Source organism: Ursus maritimus, unplaced genomic scaffold (genome assembly GCF_017311325.1).
Source record: "Ursus maritimus isolate PB19 unplaced genomic scaffold, ASM1731132v1 scaffold_2, whole genome shotgun sequence".
In the NCBI taxonomy this organism is placed as follows: Eukaryota; Metazoa; Chordata; class Mammalia; order Carnivora; family Ursidae; genus Ursus; species Ursus maritimus.
In genome coordinates, this window is record NW_024424452.1 from 35,022,669 (window position 1) to 35,044,626 (window position 21,958).

At 45.7% G+C, this 21,958-nt stretch overlaps 2 protein-coding genes across 7 annotated transcripts in view; one reads left to right on the top strand and one right to left on the bottom strand.

The window, feature by feature from the left end:
* Window positions 1-4,552, bottom strand: part of UBN1 (ubinuclein 1) — a 36,265-nt gene extending 31,713 nt beyond the window's left edge. Inside the window, exons 1-2 of one of the 2 annotated variants that reach the window (XM_008696861.2) lie at window positions 3,887-4,552; window positions 616-903 (exon numbers count right to left, since the gene is read on the bottom strand). In XM_008696861.2, the coding sequence (XP_008695083.1) occupies window positions 616-864 (249 nt within the window). In that variant the 5' untranslated portion in view covers window positions 865-903; window positions 3,887-4,552. Of the gene's footprint in view, window positions 1-615; window positions 2,369-3,886 lie in introns of those variants that run through there. The other variant, XM_008696862.2, reaches the window with a different exon arrangement.
* Window positions 4,553-4,715: 163 nt separating this feature from the next.
* Window positions 4,716-21,958, top strand: part of GLYR1 (glyoxylate reductase 1 homolog) — a 33,936-nt gene continuing 16,693 nt past the window's right edge. For 3 of the 5 annotated variants that reach the window (XM_040635364.1, XM_040635365.1, XM_040635366.1), the window contains exons 1-6: window positions 4,716-4,824; window positions 5,860-5,896; window positions 6,970-7,049; window positions 15,714-15,852; window positions 16,393-16,635; window positions 21,338-21,424. In XM_040635364.1, coding sequence (XP_040491298.1) covers window positions 4,787-4,824; window positions 5,860-5,896; window positions 6,970-7,049; window positions 15,714-15,852; window positions 16,393-16,635; window positions 21,338-21,424 — 624 coding nt within the window. In that variant the 5' untranslated portion in view covers window positions 4,716-4,786. The remainder of the gene's footprint in view (window positions 4,825-5,859; window positions 5,897-6,969; window positions 7,050-15,713; window positions 15,853-16,392; window positions 16,636-21,337; window positions 21,425-21,958) is intronic. The other 2 variants (XM_040635367.1, XM_040635368.1) reach the window with 1 other exon arrangement.

Consider the following 21,958-nt stretch of genomic DNA (forward strand, 5'->3'; position numbering starts at 1 on the left):
ACTAAAAGGCAAAACAAATCTGCCAGGAAATAAATAGGTCATAAAAAAAAAATTTAAGAAATCAAACTGATTCTCAAAAGATCTGAAGGCTAGAACCTAATTCTGACAAAATATAAAAAAAACTTCCATAAAAATTGGTTTCTATCCATCCAGGTAAAGAAAGTATCCAGAATTTCACTGTTCAGAAGAGATGAGCAGTGTCTTTTCTTGTCTGCCTTTACACTAGGCAGAGTGAGATTTCATTGGAAAAGAAAACTGTCCAGTACAAAATTCCAGTTCTGGAACAGCCAGGGACTGGTCACATTCACATTACACATAACACGTATAACCTTGGCATGAAGAGCTTCATTGTTTATTATTAGCCATAATTTGTATCAGCCTTGGATGCACAGTAGTCTCTCCAGCGTAAATCAGGAGAATGGTTCTAGAAAGAATTCTAACCTTTCCTGCTCAGAGGCAAAACCAGCACACCTAGTGACTGCTTTGGACTGAGTGCCATGATCTTGGGATAGCCAGAGCCCTTCTAGTCTTGATTCTACCCTCTAGAAGTCCCTTTTGCACAGGATGTCCCATGCATTATATCTGCAGACTGAGTCTGGGGCTGCTGGGGTGTACCTTGTCTGCGGGTTGAAGGCCTTTCACCTTCCCTCGTATGTTCTTCACCAGCTCCGGGTAGAAGAACTCTGGACAGCGCTTGTGATCTGGCTCAAAGAGGGTGAGTGTAATCCGAACAGCTGCTGCAGCCGGCTCAGAGTCCTGATGCTGTTCTGTTCCCCCAACCTCCTCTTTCCGGGATTTCTTCAAAAATGCAGGATTCAGAGAACCTGGGAGAGAGGTGAACTGGACCCTGTGGGGCTCCGACATGGCTACCAACAAGTCTTAGCAGGTGTCACTGCATGGCTTCTGTTAACATTAAAAGAAGGGCCAGGTCAAACCAAGATGATAAAAATGATGATTTTTCCTGTTCAGCTATTGAGATTCAAGCTTAAAAGAATTTCGTTGTCAAGAAGAATCTTTTGTTAAGTTGATCTTAAATAACACTTAATGCTTTTTTCTTCTTCAATACTATTCATCTTAAATATACCATTTTTAAATGTAAATGTAAATCACCCCAAATCCTATCATTCAGAGATAGTGTTCAGCATACTTCTTTCTAGTCTTTTTTTCCATGCCTAGTCAATAGTTCTTGAGAGAATCCATGCTTATAGAGTCCTAAAGAATCCTCAAAATTGCAAACACCACCAGAGAATAATATTTCATTTAATTTACCCAACACTTTTTTTTTTCCTGGCTGAGAGTAATCTTTTCCTTAAGATCTCTATTTTCATCACCACCAATACACTTACATTTAGGGCCAATCTTTACAATGAGAAAGTTTTCAACAGCTCACAGAAGGTACTGCCTCCTCTGGGATAAGTAAAAAACCAGAGTCTCAGGAGGAGCGTGGCTCGGCTCATTTACTAACACAACAGCCTCTCTCCACCCAAAACTGGGCCTTCGCAAAATGAAAAATTATCACATGCCAAAGACCTTCAAAGTTGCTTGGAAATGGTCAAAACAGATTGTAAAGCTCAGAATACCAAGGGTTTACAGAATATAAATACCCAAACACACACACACACTATATATAGTTTTTGTGTGTGTGCTTCAGGTATAATCTTATGTCCTGCTTTTTTAAACTCACACTCTAGTGTGAACTTTCTACCATGACACTAAATAAATATATTCACTGCAGCCTTGTTTATACAGGAAAAAAGAGAAAGACAACCTCAATATCCACCATTAAGGGAATGGTTGGAAAACACTGCAGCTTTTTAAAATTGATTTCTTACAAATCTATAAATTTTCATATAGATATACAATGCCTGTCATACATCTTACAACCACTTTTTCCTGCTTCGTTACTATTTTAGATTAAAGTGAGGTATAAAAGAAATTTTAACTTAGTTTTCACACACTGCTCTAACTTGGCTTCTTCCCAGCAACAATCACTAACCTTTCTTCTCCCTGCTGACTTGGCATATGTTATATAGTAATGTATTGGACACCTTAAGGTCTATTACTAAAATCCAACCTGTTAATCTAGTATATCTAGACATTCTTTAACCAAAGCTGTACTGTTTTGAAAAATTTTTATGGTGTATTTTAATATCTTCAATCAAAAATTCATCTTTATTCTTCTTCTTTTTAAAATAATAGTTATTCCAGGCTGTTTATTATTTCAGATCAACTTTAGAATCGTTTTGACAAGTTCCAAAAAAAAAAAAATAGCTCACTGTATTTTGACAGTAATAAATGATTAGTTAGTAACTAATTCAGGAAGATTCACACATATCACATATTCACATATAAAAATTTCTACCTGTATATATATAATGTTCATTTTTTTTCTACTATGACCAAAAATTGTGATTGCTAAGATAAGGGAGTAAAAAAATCTAAAAATGAAGAGTTAAAAGAATTCTACGTAGGCCGCAAAGTGATTAGCAGCAAAACAGATTGGTAGTGCAAAAAACCATCATGCACTAAAATGTTGGAAAGAAATTCCCCTAAAAAAAACCTTTCAGGGTCCCCAGGACATTCATTATGCCCTGGATTGAGTGTCCGTCCCCTGGTTTGGACTCAGGTCATGGTCTCCGGTTGTGAGATCAAACCCAGCATCTGGCTCAGCGTGAAGTCTGCTTGGGATTCTTTCCCCCTTCTTCTCCCTCTCCCTCTGCTCCTGCCCCTGCTCTCTCTCTCTCAATTTTTTTTTTTTTTTAATTTGGGAGTAAACGTTAAAAGGCTTAAGAAAAAGTATTTAAATACTCTATTTTAACAAACTGGACATCATTCTAAATAAAAGCACAGTACTGTACACACAGAAACATCCCTCCCAAAAAGCCTCGACTGGTGTTATCCAAGATACACTAGCCTTCTTTTGCATCTTGGTTTATTCCTAGGAATTACACGTTTTTTTCATTATACATCCTAACTGTTGTATTTTCAAACTGATTATCAGTGAAACAGAAAAACTTAATTTTGTATGATGATTTTGTAATTACTCTTACTGAACTCATTTAATGGCTTTCCCTTCCCCCCTCCCTCCAACAGGCTGTACTGTCATTCCCGGAAATAAGAATTTCTTCTTCTTTCTGAAACGTCTCTTATTTTTGTTTCATGTCTTATTGCATTGGCTAGAACTTTCAGGATAACAGTAAACATATACTCTTTGCCATGTTCTGACTCTCATGAGAACGCCTCTAGGTCCAATGTGATATTGATTTAAAATTCATATATTTTATCAAACCATTAAAATAGCCTTAATTGCTCAAAAATTAAGAGTTATAAAATTAGGAACGTGTGTTAAATTTTATGAAATCATTTCCTGGAATCATAAATGTGCTTTCAATTACTGGTGTGTCCTTAGGACAATATAAAACAGTAAATGACAGCTCCTGAAACCAACTGCCGGTATTTTAGGGAAACGGAACTCCAAGAAAAACCAAGCTGCGGACAAGCCAACTCGCTAAAAACAAACAAACAAAACACTCTTACAACCGAAGTCTCTCTATAACAAAAACACCTACAGGAGATGCGTGAGGATCCGCCACCTTTTCAAGCAGAGGGTGACTCAAGAAAAACTCCAAGTCGACACATAAAGACTATCTGGAGTCTGCAACTGGGATTGGGACCTTTTCAAAAATTGTTATTTTCCACCTGGGGTATTTGGGCCCTGTGCTGAACTGCTGTTAACAGTTCCCCATTCAATGACTTGGTTTTCACGTACTCAAACTACGCGAGCATCTGCCTTCCTGTTGTCACAACAGCCAGCTCCCAACTTCTCTAAAAGTGTCAAACTACAACAAGGCGTACGTGAGAGCCCGGTCCCGACAAAGACACGCACCTTTGTCCCCGGCACGACGCAGGCTACGACCCCGAGGGCCGCACTCGTCCCCCGGCGGCCGTCCTCATGCCGGCCCAGGCGCCCGGGCTGCGGCGCTGCTAGCGGCCGGTCCCCGAGCCATGCCTCCCGGCGGGTGGTCGACCCGCACCGCGGCCCATGGCCGGGTCCCCACGCGCCCGGGGAAGCCTCGCCGGCCGTGCCGCCGCGCCGGCCCCGGAGGAAGCGGAGAGACGCCGGCTCCACGTCGGTCGAGCAGCTCGGGACCTCGGGCGGGCTGCACTGGAGCCCCGGGAGAACTTGAGGCGGCGGACGCGGGCTCCGAGCCTCTCTCTGGACGCCGGCCGTTAGAAAGCGTGCACCGAAGGACCCGTCCGCCTCCCGGGCGAGGCCACGCAGAGCCCGCCGGGCGCGGGCCCCGGGAGCGGGCGGAGGCTGGCTTCCAGGCCGCGCCGAGGTCCGTCAGGGTAGCTCCCGGTGAGGCGACACGGCCGGCCCCCGCGCAGGACTAACGGCCGTAACGGAAACGCCGACGGGAGGGGGCTGGAGGCCAGAGCCCAGAGGCGGGGCGGGCCGCAGGGCCGGCTCCCTCGCTCACTCGAACGGCCGCACCGCCGCCGCCACCACCTCCGCCGCCTCAGACCACGGGCGCTTCGTTGTCACGAGCCGGAGGGAGGGGGAAGGAGCCGGGAGTCTCCGGGCTCCGGCGCGCCGAGAGCGCGGCGCCTGAGTCACGTGCCGCTCGGCCAGCCAATGAACCACTCCGGGCGCGGTGACGTCAGGGCAGCGGCGTGGCCGATGACAGCTGGCCCCCGTCACGTGGCCGGGAGCACTCCAATGGGCGGTGCCGGGGCGACCTGATGTTCCCGGCGTCCCGTGCGTCGGCGGTGGTTGGGTGGTAAGATGGCGGCTGTGAGTCTGCGGCTCGGCGATTTGGTGTGGTGAGTCCGGGCGGCTAGGGCTAAGCGAGGTGCGCCGGGGAGCTCCCCGACTGGGCGCGGGGTTCGCGGCCAGCCCCGGAGCTGCCTCTCTATGCACTCCAGGCTGCGGAGAGAGGGCAAGACGAGGTGCCGGCGTTGAGAGTGACGCCGGGCGGAAGGGGCAGCCCGGCCCCGGGGGACTGAGGCCGAGAGTGGCCGCGGCGGGCCGGGCTCTGAGCCCCAAGGCCGCCCGGGGGAGGGCTTCGCTCCGCACCTGCACGCCGGCGGCCACGGTGAAGGGAGCCTCCAGCGCCGCACAGCTTCCGCGGACGCCAGGTCCTTGGGGTCTTGCTGAGGCTCCACAGAAAGCGGGAGAGCCGGGGAGCCCGCGGGGCCATCTCGCCTGGGCAAGCCCGTCAATACTCCCGTTGCGATGGAACCGACCTGTACGGGCGGCTCGGCTGGGGGTGTCGAAACCGGACTGCTGGCGCTGCCCCGTGAAGAAATGGAAGGGAGACTTCTCCTTTACAGCCGAAGGCTTGGCAGTGACCGGTGCCTTCTTGGGTGCCTCTCGTGGTCTGCTTCTGTGTCCCAGACAACCGCCCGAACCAAGACTGACTGTCGCCGCTTCCCTGGAGCGACGTAGCTCACTTCTCGACCCAGAGGAAGGTTTCCATTAGCATTTGTCAGAGCGGGGCTGGTCTCACGGTGAATTAAACCAGACTTTGTAAGGGGAAGTCTGTGTTTACAGAGCAAACTACCCCCCAACCCCCGTCACGGGGAGGCTCTAGACAAGTGACTCTTGATTGGTTTTGTTGTTTTGTATTTCTTGTCACCAAGAGTCCACATACCTTATGCACTTTGTATTTCATTTCTGAAGAGTTTGGGCCTCTTGGGCCCAGCTGTGGAAGCCAAATTAAGAACTCCTGTTTGCCAGCTTTTGTTTTGGTACTTGAGGGTGCAGGTGGAGAGTTAGGAAAATAAATTTCACGTTGAGTGGGTTGAAGGAGAGGGACTGGCTTTTCAGGGTAAATGCTGACTGTGTGTTTTCTCTAGGGGGAAACTCGGCCGGTATCCTCCTTGGCCAGGAAAGGTGAGTGTCTTGCTGCTAGTGGAAGATACCTGAAGTTGGGTTTGAGAAGGTGGAGAATGTAAGATTGATTCCCCTCAATTTCTGGCATTTAGTTAAATTGGACCTATTTAAGTAACGTTCAGTTTTTCTTTCTCTGCTCTGTGTTTAGAAAAGGCAGTATAATATAAACCAGGTCATTTAGTCTGCAGCAAATGCTTATCTCTTGAATCAGAGATGGTTTTGGTGAAGTTTTTTAATCCTGAAAATCAATTCTAATTTGAATTTAGCTTTACACTGAAATGTAACAAAAGGAGAAGAAAATAAATTCTCCAGGAAGAGAGGAATCTAAATGTAGGTTAGTGAAAAGTCAAAGTATTTTTGTCCCAACTAAGTTTAAATCTTCTTTCCATGTTACCATATGTGCTGCTCCAGTGCATCTTTGCAGAAGTTGGCATTCCAGATTTTGCATGAGGCGATCCGTCATAGCTTTCCAAATGTTGTTTTTATATTCTTGCTAGGAGCCCAGGAAATGTCTTTAGACTGTCTCTTTGCAATATGGCATTTTCATTGCCTCAATTCTTCATTGTCATTATTACCTGTCTTAACTCTTCCTGCAGTTTTTTTTTTATTGAAGCATATTTGACATACACCGTTGTAGTAGTTTACAGGTGTACAACGTATTGATTCAGTAATTCTATACATTACAATGCTTACCACAATAAGCGTAGTCACCACTTAACATCATTACTTCACCGAAGTATTTTTAAGAGTGTTCTCTGCATTTCTTCAGTGATGACAGGGTCACCTGGTTGGGGGGGGGGTTTGCCGTTGATCTTAGTTTTAATGGCTTTTAAAACAGTGCCATTGCAATAGAAGGGGTATTCTACCATTCTACCTACTGAACACTGCTGCATGGTAGATGGAGGGAACTTCTAGAATATTTGCACATTTCTACACATCTCAGTAGAAAACTGCTAGACTGGAACATGTACTATCTGGGTTCTTTTTAAATATATTCCTTTTGTTTTATTTCATTTTTTTTCTTACCAACTTTGAAGTGTGGAAAAACGTTTTCCACTCCTTTTACTCCCCAGATTGTTAATCCACCCAAAGACTTGAAGAAACCGCGTGGAAAGAAATGCTTCTTTGTGAAGTTTTTTGGAACAGAAGATCAGTGAGTAGTGCTCATCAAGAGTTTCACTTTCCCTTTGTTTGGGCGTTGCCCTGGATCTGAGCTGCTTGTGAGAATATTCTAGGGACCCTAGTTCATTTTTACTGTAGTCTCAGAAGGGCATGTTGTTCTGGCTTTATGCCTAAATAAAAGGTGCTATTCTTAGCTCATTGCAGTTTTCCTGGGGCCAGTAACAATGTCAGCAAGTTAGAAATAGGATTCACTATCTTCTAAATATGATAATCACAATGAGATTATTTCTCAATCTCTGTTGAATCCCATTGGTTTTTAATTCGACTCTATCGAATACCCTTTTTATAAGGGCCATGTTTGGTTCTCTTTTAATGGCTATTTATCATTGAGGTTCATGTATGAGGTTTGCAGTGAAATCAGGACCATTCATTTGAGATTCTTTGATAGGCCATATAGGTCACAGTGAGGAGGAGAATGCATGTTTATCTGAGTTTCCAGTGATTTGTTCAGCTTTCTTTTTATTACATGGATTTGATTACCTGGATATAGCTAGATGGTTTAAGTAGTTGCATTTCTACGTAGAATTTTTAGAGAAGAATGTAGTTTTGGGCTTGAAAAATGTGAATTTTCTGAGGAATCTAATACCGGTGTTAAAATATACATTCCTAGAAAGTTATATATGATCTTCTACAACAAAATCTCTCGTAAACAGTGTTCTTCACTCATTCAGGAGTTTATACGCCATAGTGCTCAGCCTAGGTTAGAAGTTTTTTGTTTTTGTTTAAGATTTTATTTATTATTAGAGAGAGAGCATGCACGCGTGCAAGTGAGCACAATCAGCTCAGCGGGGGGCCTGACGTGGGGCTCATCCCAGGACTCTGGGATCATGACCTGAGCTGAAGGAGACACTTTACAGCCTGAGCCACTCAAGCACCCCCTGGCTTAGAGTTTAAATGGTATGTTTACCTTATATACCAATATAACCAGTTCTCTGTCACAAAACAACTTAGCAGCCATTTGACGACAGGATTCAAGGGAGTCACTGGCCCAGAGCTGTGAGAGCCAGACACACTCCAGTACCCAGAATATTCTTATAATGCCATTGACATTACAAGAAAGATTGCCCCGGTGTATAAAACAAGTGCTAATCGTACAGCCACGCTTCGAATTATTGACACCAAAAGGAGCTTCCAGAGAAAAGCAAATGTTGTGGTCCTTGCCTTTCAGGAATTCAGGTGAGAAGACATAAACATTTCAGACAGGATAAGTGCAGAGTAAGTGATACAGGTGACTGTTAAAGGGTTCTAAAACAAGGAGAGCTCAGTGGAGAACAGGCAGATCAAAGAAGGGTGATGGAAGAGGTGGAGTTAGAATCCACCTTTGAAGGATGGATAGAATTTGAACAGGCGGGAAGAAGAAGGGCAGTGCATCAGTGGGAATACTGTGAGCAACTGGGCGTTAAGTTGGATGTGTGGGTAGAGAGAGGCTCCCCACCTGGGGTAAAGAACCGTGCTTGAGAATTACAGGCAATATGGTTGACCTGACTTGGTTAGCTAAACGAAGATGTACAAGTCTAAAACAAAAGTGGAAACTCATGGAAAGTGGGGGCTTGATCAGATTACAGGAGGCCTGAAAGCCATTGTGTTCTTACAATTTAAAAAAAATGTTGGAAGGTCAGAAGAGTAAACGGGTGCCTATGTATAAAAAATGCTACAGGTGAGACAGAAAATTGGAGTTGAGTGCATTTCAGCACTTAACCAGGCAACAGGTGAAGCCAGTGAAAGGGATGCATTTACTGAACACAAAAATAACCTAATGGTGTTAGTAGTGGTGGTGATGATGTGATTTCTAACTAAAGTTCTTTGAGGAGATTCATAAGCAGCTGGATTTTGGGCAACTGTTAGACATAATATCTTTAAGCTTGTTAAATTCCCTTGGTAGAATTCCACATAAAAAGTTACTAAAATATAGGGCACCTGGGTGGCTCAGTCGTTAAGCGTCTGCCTTCAGCTCAGGTCATGATCCCAGAATCCTGGGATCGAGTCCCGCGTTGGACTCCCTGCTCAGCGGGGAGCCTGCTTCTCCCTCTCCCACTCCCCCTGCTTGTATTCCCTCTCTCGTTGTGTGTCTGTCAAATAAATAAAATCTTTAAAAAAAAAAGTTATTAAAAAATAAGTTGTCACAGGACCAACACATTATCTTTTTGTGGCTAGGCGGTTGACAAAGGAAACAAGGGGTAAGGATCTTCAGGCACTTCTCTGAAGAGAGAAGGGTTCTTAGTGACCAATGATCAGCAGTGTTTACTATCTTTAAATTATCTGAAGGTGAAGTGTCTAGGGAATTACTTTGAAGAAAGAGCTCTGGATTTGATGCTGGCCTGCTGTGTATTCAGATGCCATCGCACCTTTCCTATAATTTGGGCAAGCTATTTTCACCTCTCTGAGTCTTTGTGTCCTTGCCCACATGTGGGATGATACTCCCTAATTCATAGTTATAAAGGAGAAGTAGTGCCACTTGTTTGTAGTGTGGTGTAGGCACACAACAGGCGTTCAGTAAACTTCAGGTCAGTGTGTGTGTGTGTGTGTGTATGTAGAACAAGAGAGCACATAAGCTGGTAAGAAGCAGGTGGCTTTAAGTAAGGGAAACTTGAGAGAGAGAGAGAGCATTAGTGTTTGAAAAAGAAAGGCATCTGAGAGTTGGAAATTCCTAAGGACTTCAGCCAGGTTGGTCGGTTTGTTTATATATTTATATATATGTGTGTGTGTATATATATATATTTTTTATTTAGTAGAGAGAGAGAGCGACAGAGAGCACAAAGGGGGAGGAGAGGGAGAAGCAGGCTCCCGACTAAGCGGGGAGCCAGACACGGGCTTGATCCCAGGACTCCAGGATCATGACCTGAGCCCAAGGCAGACTCTTGACTGAGCCACCCAGGTGCCCTGACTGGTGGATAGGGTCTGACCCTATGGGGCTCCTCTGAATTCCTGAACAATATAGGATTCAGTCAAAGATGTTCCTTTTCAAAACTGTACACTATGTATGGGGAAAAGTGTTAATATGAATTTTTTTAAGATTTTATTATTTGACAGAGACAGCCAGCAAGAGAGGGAACACAAGCAGGGGTAGTGGGAGAGGAAGAAGCAGGCTCCCAGCAAAGCAGGGAGCCTGGGATCACACCCTGAGCCAAAGGCAGACACTTAACTACTGAGCCACTCAGGCGCCCCTAGATATGATTTTTTTTAATATTAGCAAGGCTTTTTATTAAAGAGGAAAAAGGGTAGCTCATTAAGATAAAGATAAAGGTGCCTGGGTGGCTCAGTCGGTTAAGCGTCTGCCTTCCTTCAGCCCAGGTCATGATCCCAGGGTCCTGGGATCAAGCCCCCGTGTCAGGCTCCTGAGCCTGCTTCTCCCTTTCCCTCACTTGTACTGTCTCTCTCTCACTCTCTCTTTCTAATAAATAAGTAAAATCTTAAAAAAAGATAAAAAGATTTCAGTCATCTAGAAAACTAGTTTTTTGCTCTTCCTCTGTCAAAACATCTTACAAATTGTGTTGGTGTCCCGTTAGGAAGAGAGAGGACCAGACCTTCATAACCAGACGCCCCTGGAAGGGGAAGGATTTAATAAGATGGCTGGATTCAGCTCTCCGAGCCTCGATGGCCAGTGTGGGGTTACTTATGGTTGTTTGCTATTTCATGGAGGTACAGAGGGAAAAATAACTTTAAAATAACTTTGACAACTCTACCAGGTGACCACACCCACAGATGAAGTCTCAGGCACATGAGAGCCCACCTTGAAGAGGGAGTTGCCCATCAGAATAGAAACTGAGCCTAGGGTTTGAAATTTTCATCAGTGGCCATGGATGGCAGGATGGAGGGAGCTCATTTAGTCTGTGGGTGTTAAAAAATGCCCAGAGATAAACAGTTGAGGAGAAGACTGGTGGCAGAAGAGGGTAGATCCCAAATGACCATCTGAGAGTTTCTGTAGCAGTCTTCATACCTGATCCTACAACAGCCCTTTTGGGAAATGGATGGGATATTTGTTCTAGTTCTCACTTTTTAACAGATTTGTACACTGAAAGGCAGGAGATTTGTGGAGTTCAGTGATAGAATGTCCAGGATCACAACCTGAGATACTTTTTACATCAAGGCAGATGTATAAGGTATGAAGTGAGTGAGTACAAAAGTAACTCTTGGAGAAAAGTAATTACAAGCAGATTGGAGCCATCCGAGCATCCCTCTTTCTTTTCGCCTGGCGCCTGATCGCCCCGCTTTCCCTGCATCCAACACTGTGCAGTAGCTGGAGAACGGAGCCAGATGGATGGTGAGTACGCTGCTATTTGGACTGAGCCAGCAGCGTCCCTCTGCCAGGGCTGGACAATACCTGTCCTAGAGAGCACTGAGTAGGTTTTCCTCTCCCAGCACCAGCATCCATCCTACAGATGACTCGCCTCATGGCTGAGACAGTGGACTCCAGGAGCAGGTGTCATGCACCAGAATTAAAGAATCTGGCACAAAAGAAGCAGCTGGCCATATTGGCATAGGCAGCCCAGCTTGGAAGCCTTATCCAGCACTTGGGAATGTTTTCAAGTTTTGAAAACAGAATCTTCTAAATCTATCTTATCTGCAAGTCTTTGTTGATGTCTGTATGATAATCATTGCTTGAAATTAATAGACAAACTTTTATTTTCTTAGTGACTTTTTTTTTTCGATTTTTTGATTTGTGGTTTTTTTGAGTGTCTTTGATTTCTGAACAGCTTAGACTTGGACCTGTAACAACTTAGTAATCCTCAGCCTCTTTCAGTGGTTTTAAAGCAGGGCAAGCATACAAATCGTTTGCTCAGTACTACTCACCAAGTCTAGATGAGAAGCAACCCACATCTTCTGACCCCGTCTTCGTTCTCACCTTTGGACTGTGCTGACACAAGTGTGTTCTCCCTCCCACCCCCACTCCCGCCCAGGTCATTGTGTCATGCAAAGTCTGAGACACATACGTGAGAGTTTGGAGATTATTCATAGACTCACATGTTTAATGTGATATGTACATGGTATTATTTTAACTTTAGGGAAAAGCAGGTCGAAATTATGGAAGTTTTTGAAAATGTGAGGTGTCGAAATTCATTTTGAGTGGAGTGTGTAACCTGAGAGTGGCTTATAGTGGAAAGTTTATATTCGCAAATGAAAGAATTTATAGGAAGTGTATCAGAATACCAGGGTAAGTTTGCTGCTCCTGGCTGTGTTATAGGTGCAGGTATACCTGCAACCAGGCAGTAGCTACCTACCTGAGGAAGTCATGGGGGCAGCCCCCTGGGCAGAGGAGCCCATGTTCTACAACAGAGGCCTTTATTTTTGATTTGTTGTTTCTTAAAGATAATATATGTTTATCCCCCCCCCCCACCCAAATCAAGCTATAAACTGCGAAACAGTTCCGTTCATCCTTGTCCCTCAGCCACCCAGTTACCAGCCCTTGGGCATCCAGTTTTACTAGTTTCTTATGGCGTGTCCCTCCAAAGACACTGTGTGCAGAATCGAGAAGTTACATACTCCTTTTTCCTTGTTTTTACACAAGCGATAGTGTACTACACACACTGTTTGCATCTTGCTTTCTTCCACGTAGCCAGATATCTTAAGGGACCTTCCGTTTTATTCTTCGTAATGACCTCACTGATTGCCGCTATAAACAATGGGATTTACTTCCTTGTATGTAAAAGCAAAGGCTCATACTTTACACACCACTTGACTAAGCTTGATTTTTCTGACTGCCAGCCCAACAGCAAATTAGGCTGAAAAGGTCCAGCTCCATATGGGCGTCAGGAGGATGATAGGAAGGAAATCATAAGTCACAGCTCATATCACAGAAAGAAACAGAAGTCACCTAAAAAATAACAAAGGGGGGCTGCTGGGTGGCTCAGTCGGTTAAGCGTCCCAACTCTTGGTCACAGCTCAGGTCTCAATCTCAGGGTCATGATAAACAAAAATTTACAGACAACAACAACCAAAAAAGGCCACCGAAGCCTTATAACATTTAGCCCAGAGGTCAGCATTCCAGCCCCTCTGAACATGCTTAGAAGGCTTCATTTAGTCAGTGATTATTTATTGAGCACCAGTTGCATGCCAGGCCCAGCTGATGGGCCTCAGTGTACTGGAGAATGGTGCATTATTGAAGCTCTGGCTGAAAAGCATACTCTTTAAGGAGACCGGGTTTTGCAATACAGCCTTTAGGGAAAAAACTGTTCAGATGGCTAAAGTGATTTCAGTTTGGCTTGCTTTCAAGAGGTAATCCTCCTAGGGCTCTGGTGGGCTGGCTTTTTATTTATAATTTTTCGATGGGGCACAGTGCTTCAACGATAGGCTGATTTCTTAACTAGATTAATATTTCTTGCATTTATCCTTTTGATATTTATATTGTCCATTCTTTAAGCAAACCATTTTCACTTTTCAAAAACGGTCAGAGAGGGAGATTTCATTTCAGTATTCAAATGCCCGTCTCAGGATGAATGTAATTTTGACTGTACAATTCTTCTGGTAGAAATCAGTAATCCACTTAAAATGCCTCAGTGAAAAAAATGGGCATGGATTATTGGTGCTTCCTCCACGGATGTCCTTACTTCTCCAATTCCTCTGAATCAGAGGTTCACGTGGGAAGAGGGAGGCAGGGATTAGGTTGCGTAGAGTGTATTGTCCCATCTCAAGGGGCTCCATAAAAACCACCCCATTGATCTTATACCAAAACTTGTGTGGGTCTCAGCTTCTAACCTGAAGCTCAGAGAAGGGAGAGGCATGTCCAGAGCATGTGGCTCTTTAAGCTTTATTGCCGGTACTTGTGTCATCTCAGTAGGACAACTTGCTTTTCAGGGCGTGTCAGGCTTTGCATCTCCTCTCGTGGTCTGTCCTTAGAAACACTAAATGCGGGCGCCTGGGTAGCGCAGTCGTTAAAGCGTCTGCCTTCGGCTCAGGGCGTGATCCCGGCGTTCCGGGATCGAGTCCCACATCGGGCTCCTCCGCTAGGAGCCTGCTTCTTCCTCTCTCACTCGCCTGCTGTGTTCCCTCTCTCGCTGGCTGTCTCTCTGTCACATAAATAAATAAAATCTTTAAAAAAAAAAAAAAAAAAAAAAAAAGAAACACTAAATGGGAGGAGGAGCAGGAGGGGTCTCTTCAGTGGTGTACCTGCCAGGCAGTGTAAAGTCAAAATATAATTCCATTTTTCTCACTGTAGAATAGACCAGTTGAATCTGCCATGTCAAGTTTCAGACTTTAAGATGAGTTAGTCATTGGAAGGTACCTGTTTACCTCACCTGGTTGGAGCTCTATGCAGTGAGACAGCATCTGAGTCCTCGTTCATTATCCTGTTCTCTGTGGTTTCGCTTAGCCATAGGTAATGTGCTTAGTATTGGTTTGCTGTCACATTTGCAGGCTGATAGTCCCATGGCTATTGTGTTTGTACAGATTCATCGTCACAATTATTAGCATAACACTCAAAGCATGGGTGGCCGTTGCTGGTTTGGTTGCACTATTTTTATGTAGAGATTAGCACTTTTTGTGTTGTTTTCTTAATAGACTCCATGCCTAGTGTGGAGCCCAGTGTGGGGCTTGAACTCAAGATCTTGAAATCAAGATTACCTTTGAGATCAAGAGTTGGATGCTTAACCAACTGAGTCACCCAGGCGCCTCACATGTCTACTATTATTACTGAATATTCTCCAGCTTTCTCTAAAGGAGAGGACCCTTAGTGTGATAGCTTTATCCTATTTCCTATTTCTCTATCCTTAACCTGACCCCCTTTTTCAGAAGGTTATGCTATGAAACCTGTATTACACAGTAAAAATGTATGTAAGTTAACTGTTACCTCGCCAAGCCTATAAAATCCCCTTCTTTGTACTGGGACGCTGAATGTCATTTAGGAAAACCACAGGAAACCAGCTGGGACAGATTTGTTCGGGTTAGTTTGGTAGGCCAGACATTCTAGAAGTGACAACTGATGGCTTTTTTACTTGGGTGTGTTACACATTGATGGTAGGAATTAAAAATTAAACATCATAAGGGTATGTTCTACTTTTAATCACAAGCAGAATCTTGTTTCTGAAGATCTCCTGTGACGACTGCTCCCCTGATTCCAAATCGTGTGTCACATGTTTCGTGTGGTTTAGTCGCCACGACAGGATCATTTATGAACAAATATCTGTAAGAGCAGCAGATTTCAGATGCTGCATTCCTTGAGCCATGGGAGCATCCTTCATTCTCCGTTGATTGACAGGTTGTCTTTCTGATTTGGGTGTTGACTGGGCAATGACGTTGCTGTGGTCGATGATGCTTCCTGATGTCCTGGGTCCATGAGGGGCTCTGTGATGAGAATGAAAGAACATCTCCAGGCTTCCTCTGTCTTGCACAAGTGGCAGATGATGTGTGGTTTAGTGTGGAAAGCCGGTGAACAAGAGTGGACATTAATAGCCTGGAACTTGTGGAGGATGTTTTGGTTTGGGTGGTCGTGGTGGTTGTGCTCAACTTGTTTCAGAAAGACATACTTTTATAACACTCCAAGAGTTTGGGGTGGTTGGTAACATGTTTTGAAAAAATGGCATGCCTGTTTCAAAGTCCAATTAAACCAAACAGTTATCTGCATTCTGTTGTGATGAGGTATTTGATCATTTCTGGCATGGGCAGTGTGGCTCATACCCTTTCCATGTGTGTTTTCTGCTAGTGCCTGGATCAAAGTGGAACAGCTAAAGCCATACCATGCGCACAAGGAGGAAATGATAAAGATTAACAAGGGGAAACGCTTCCAGCAGGCTGTGGATGCTGTCGAAGAGTTCCTCCGGAGAGCCAAAGGGAAAGACCAGGTGAGAGACTGATTCTTGCTTTATTCCAACATCGGACTGGTTATTTTGGCCTTGTAACTAACAGATTAAATATGGCCCAAACCTAAAGCTCTATTCTTATGAAATGCCAATGGAGAAAACACTACTTCAGTTCTAGGGAATCCTCGTTTTGCTTATCAGCTTGAAACTCCATGCATGCCGCAGACTTTTCTGAAATAGATTGCTGTTCTTAGGAAAGTCACTTGGACTCAGGAGAAGTATCTCAGCTTTTGAGTACAACACAGGCATTTTTCCCTTTTACATCCTAGAGATTAGGAGTGTAGCTTCTGGGGTATATCCACTGCCTGGGTGTAAATCCCACTTCTTAGCTTTCGGGCTATAGGCAAGTGATTTGACTTTATCTGCTTCCCCAAATATCAGTGGGAGCGATAGAACCTATTTTGTAGGGTTGTTGTGTGGATAGCATGTAAAGCGCTTCTCCTAGGGTGTGGCTTGTGTAAATGGCGGTGGCAGCAGCAGTGGCTGCTGTGGTGGCTATCATTGTTATTATTAAACTTTCAGACATCGTCCCACAATTCTGCTGATGACAAGAATCGGCGTAATTCCAGTGAGGAGAGAAGTAGGCCAAACTCAGGTGATGAGAAGCGGAAGCTTAGCCTGTCTGAAGGGAAGGTGAAGAAGAACATGGGAGAAGGAAAGAAGAGGGTGTCTTCAGGCTCTTCAGAGAGAGGCTCCAAGTCCCCTCTGAAAAGAGCCCAAGAACAGAGTCCCCGGAAACGGGGTCGGCCCCCAAAGGATGAGAAGGTTTGTTTTATCTCTGCAGCTCCTGGGATTAGTGACTTCCTTCTGTATATGAAAGAGTTGAGCTCTACAATGTGCCTCAGCTCACTGAGTGGACATAGAAACCTGTGCTAAGCGCTGCCCTAAAGAGTCCAGCAGACCAGGGGAGGGACACAGCCTGGATGCACAGGCGTGAAATAGGAACACAAGACAGCAAAGGATCTCACACTCAACTAGATGGTCGAGGCGGGAGAATAGTCTACCTGAGCCAGCATGTGAGGGCTGGCACCGGAAGGGGCTTAAGAAGAAAGAGGGGAAGAATGCATTCCAGAGATGAGGGCCCAGCCTACATGGGGCTTGATGTTGGCGTGGATATTCTCATTATAGGTAGAGTACAGGGAGGAGAGCAGAGAGCTAAAAGTGGGTTGTCACTGGATTATGGAGGGCCTCAAGGTTTACTAAAGCAGTATTTAATGTCATGGAGTCCATAGAGGGCCACGAACGTGTTGGAGCTGGTGGTCTGCTCCATGCTGTGTGTTAACAGTGGTGGAGGCAGAGAAGAAAGGCTAAAGCCAGTCAGAAAGCTAAACCCAGGTTTGCGTTTATATAAGAAGTTATCCTGATAGCAAATACTGAAAAGAACTGTCTGAGAGGCACTCAGAGGAAGGGCTCATAAGATTTAGCAACTTATTACAGAGTGAAAGGGGGAGGGAGATGATCTCAGGTTTTTGCTTGGGGAAATGGTAATACCTTTCCCAAGAGCAAGAGTCAGGAGTAGGGTTGGTGTGCGGAGCAAGAGGACTAGTTCTGTTTTGAGTGTGATGAATTTGAGATGATGCCAAGACTATTAGGGAGCCTTGAACTAATGTCAGGATGGAATGTAGGTGTGGGAAGCGAATCTGTAGAAAGTATGTTGGAGAATACGAGCAAAGTATATCTGAGGCCCAGTGGGATCGGTCTTCAGAGAAAGTAAGGAGGGAGTAGAGTCAAGGGCAGGAGTCTTCTTTGCAGGGAAGACGCTTGGAGGGGTTCAGAGGAGCCATCACAGTGAAATAAAATGGAAATAACGTACCTTTCACCTTCCTGAAAAGATTTGGGTCAAGTCTTAAAAGCCAAGGGACGAGAATTCGAGATGGAGGAGGTGGTCTGTCAAAACACAGGGGAGGATTGTTAGAGCACAATCAAGGGGACAGGAGCCAGATGGCTGGCAGAAACAGTTGGGTGATAAGGCCGTGATGAAACACTAGACCGCACCAGATCAAGGCCTGCAAATTCAGACACCAGCGAGACCAGACAGGTCATGGCAACAAGAGGAGCTGGCTGAGGGTCTGCAGCCCTGACCTGCCTCCATGCTGAGAGCATTAGGGTGGCAGCAGCTGGCACTCTGGGGGGATCATGCTCTGTCCATGGGGTTCCAGCGAACTTTTGCCAGGTAGTCTGGTTTTTCCTCAAGAGAAGCTAGAAATACAGATTTTTATGTGAAATGTTCTAATTTTAAATGTTACATGCTAATTCAAAAGTTTAAAATATTTCCGAGCCAGACTGAGCCTGTGGGCTGCCACTGTGTGACCACTGTGTTAGAGAAAGTCCTTCTCACCGTTAGATGACCTGAGATTGAGTGTAGACAGAGTGACTAGTGGTTAGGACAGCCCTGGCTGGCGGTGAGCACAGGGAACCGCCAGCCAGAGGTGGAGAAGGTGGAGAAAACGCTAGCCGAAGTGCAGAAAGAACTTCTCAGGGGGTGTGATCTAATTTGATCCAATTGAATTGGTTTCCTGGGGATCCAGAGGCATCTGAGCTGTCAGCTTTTATACTGTTCTCCAAATTCCTATTTTCTGCTTTCTAAAGCCGTGGATCTCGCCAACTGCGTGCTGGCCCTGCAGAGAAACGACATCTTTTTGGAAAAAGAGGAGTGTGCAGGAGAGGTGAGGAGGAGGTCTGAGTCAGAACTTTGACTCCATAACTTGCTGCAGCTGTGTGACCTTGGCCAACTACCTTTGCCTTGGTTTCCTCGTCTGATCATTGGGAATAATAGTGATACCTGTCTCTCAGGTTTGTTGTGAGAATTAAATGAGTAACAAGAGCAAAGCACCAAGAATGGTGTGCCATGCACTACGCATTTGATGAATGGCTTTATGTTTGTCAGTGTCTGGCAGTAGCCCATTGTGCAGTGAGAGCATAGTAGTTGTCGTGTAACCCGAGGCCGCCACCGGGCTTACTGCAGCGACTCTTCTCACAGGCTCCCAGGGAAAAGCAGTTTGCCCTTGAGTCTGAATTATTAACCAGGGGATAGTAACATTTCTGCTGTTGTTCTTGGAGTCAGGTCCCCAGCCAAGAGGTCTGCTTGCTATTTATCCTTAGCACAGTCCTTTCTACAGTCTCCTTGCTTGGCCCGGCCTCTAGTGAAAGATTTGTCAGCTGGAGAGGAAGGAGTGTGGCTGGTGGTGCAGGGTGGACACAGGTGTTTCAGTTCACACAGCTGGTTTTAATGAAGCGCCTTCAGAGATGTAGGGAATCTGGGCTTGAAATTTTGGTGCATCTTCTGATCGAATAGGTCCTGTGTTGCTGCAGTAATTGTCCTTTGGCTGTCGGGCTTCTTTCTGAAACAGCAGTAGCCTAGGCTGATAATAGGGCAGAGCCCCGGATGATTGCTGTTCGGAGCCATAATCCCCTGTCCCGTGAGGATTAGTGGAAAAGGCTGACCTTTTGACGCAGAGGCGTCCGTTCCGTGCGTACGGGGAAAGGCTGGGTCGTGCCTCGACTCTGGTGTGAGAGGTGTGCTCTTATCCTCTCTCAGGAGCTCTCGTTTCCAAGTCCTGGGCTGAGAAGGAGAACTGCAGTTCTAGGCACACAGCACCCTGACAGCACAGAGCCATCAGGGCTGTGGCTCTCCTCAGATCCCCGAGTGGTGCAGAAAGTGATGATTTGGGAGTCGAGGCCTTCGGCTAGTGCCAGATGGAATGCCGGTAGTCTCCACCTGACTCTCCTTCTGTCCTGGGACCTTAAGCATGTCACCAGAGGTATGCTGCCCCTAGCCACAGGGAACAGGTACAGAACATGTCCATCGTGGCAGGACATTCTTTGGGACAGTACTTAGCACTACACCTCTTTTTTTCCCCAGAGCTCTTTATTCAGCACATGTTGATTGAGCAGCTCCCCCATAAGCCAGATGTCTAGTGATAAAGCAGCGTGATAGTTAGACAAGGCCCCTCTCATGTTCACTTTTTCAGTAAATAGTGAACATCTAATCTGTGCTAGACATGGCTCCCAGCATGGGATACAGAGTAAACAAAATTGACAAAGGTCTTGCTTTCAGAGAACTCACTTATAACATCAGCATCACATTCTAAAGGGGGAAGATATAGAGGAGTCAGGGAAAGCACCCCAATAAGGTGTGACATTTCTGTGGAGACCTGAAGTGAGCATGTGAACCAAGTAGACAACTGTTGGAAGAGCATTCCCAGTAGTGCAAAGGCACTGAGGCAGGCATATGCTTGGTGTGTTTGGGGAATGGATGGAGGGCCAAGGGGGTGCTGGTGAGTTAGAGAGTGGTCAGGGGGAGAAGATATAATAGGACATGAATTCAGAGAGTAGGGTGAAGTGGGGGTTGTAGAACTTGTAGTGCTCCATAGGCCATAATAATAAAACCTTTAGCCTGACTGTGTGAGACAGGAAGCCAGTTGTAGGCCGAGAAGTGGCCTGCTGCACTCTAGCTGCTCTGTACAGTCTAGACTGCAGGGTTCCAGAACAGAAGCAGGGGGATCCCTTTTGCTACAGTCCAAGTGACGGGTGATGGCAGCCTAGCTTGAGTGTTATCTGTGGGGTGGCAAAAAGGGGTCACAGATCCCCAACTGTAAAACCATAATCATTGCTAGCAGGTAAGAGGAGGGTGGAATCAAGAAGGATCGCAAAAATCTCACACTGGTAGAACACTGTGGAAGGAGCCATTTGAGTGGGGAGATCCAGAGTTCAGTGGGGCATATCAAGATTCCCATGAGATTTCCAAGTAGAAATGTCAGGAGGGCCACTGTGGCTGGAAGATCCTACACATGGAAAGGGAGTGTGAGGTAAACTTGGTGGAGGGGACAGGAGCACAGCAGGTGTAAGGCTGAAGCAGCTCCCTGCCCAGGATGGGTGTGGGCCAGGCTGTTGGTGAGGAGGTTCACCCCGTTCCACTGGGTCCTGCCCTGGCATCGGCCTGGGGAGAGAGTGGGGCTCTTGGCTCCCAGCTGCCCTGGGTTGGAAGTCTGGCTTTGTCACTTAGTAGCTTAGTAGCTAAAACGCTGGGCACATTTCCTCATCAGCACCATGTGGCTTTCTTAGTTTTTTCTGAGATTCTCTCTGAAGCCGGTACTGTTTTCTTAATGTTCGTGATTATCTGTAAGGAATCTTCTCTGTGACTTGCTGACAGCACTGCACACCATAGTTGGGCTTTCCAGAGACATCTGTCCTTGTGAAACTTGGGCACAAGAAGACAATTTGTTATTTCAAGAACAGAGAAGAAAGCCTTGCTCCCTGTTGATGAGAACTTGCCTGGTTTCTCCCGATGGACAGTCAGAACCGTGCCTGGGGACTGACGCTGGTGGGTTGGCTAGGGGGTTTTGTTTAAGGTGGAATGTGACTGAAGGAAGCAAAGCAGTGAAGAGGCGCTCCCTGATTTGGTGCAGGAAGACATCTGCTACTGCGGTGGCCTCAGTGTCTTGACCATCTGTCTTTCCCTCTGTAGGATCTCACCATCCCTGAGTCTAGTACCGTGAAGGGGGTGATGACTGGACCGATGGCCGCGTTTAAATGGCAGCCGACTGTGAGCGAGGTAACAAGCTCTCCCGCGGGCCGGGACAAGCTCAGCCTCCAAGCAGGTTTCCTGGCCTGTGTGAGGCGCTTTCCTTTCTCCATTTTTTAAATAGCAAGACGGTATTGAGGTGTACGAGGGGGAAAAGTGCAAGTCTCCACCCTCAGGGGTTGCTCAGTATCAAGTTCAATGTAACTTTTTCCAGACCCTTTGATACACCGCCCCACTCACCCATCATTCATTGAATTATATACCCACATGGAGTTTCTGTTGTTGGGAATAGGGTTGGTTTTCACAAATGTGGGATTGGCCCCCACATTTTTTCACTTAATGCTTTATAAACACCATTCACTGTTCACATATACAACTCTACTGTTCAGTAGCCCCTTGGAGTGGGTGCCTTAGTCCCCTGTTGAGCCTAATTTTGAAAGTCCTACACCCATTGCCCTGTATTTCTGTTTATATCAATCCTCCATAAGACTAGACACTCAAGGGTCTGGCACCAGGCACAGTAGGTAAAACCCTAAAATTGGGAGAGTCCTGAGAATTTATTTG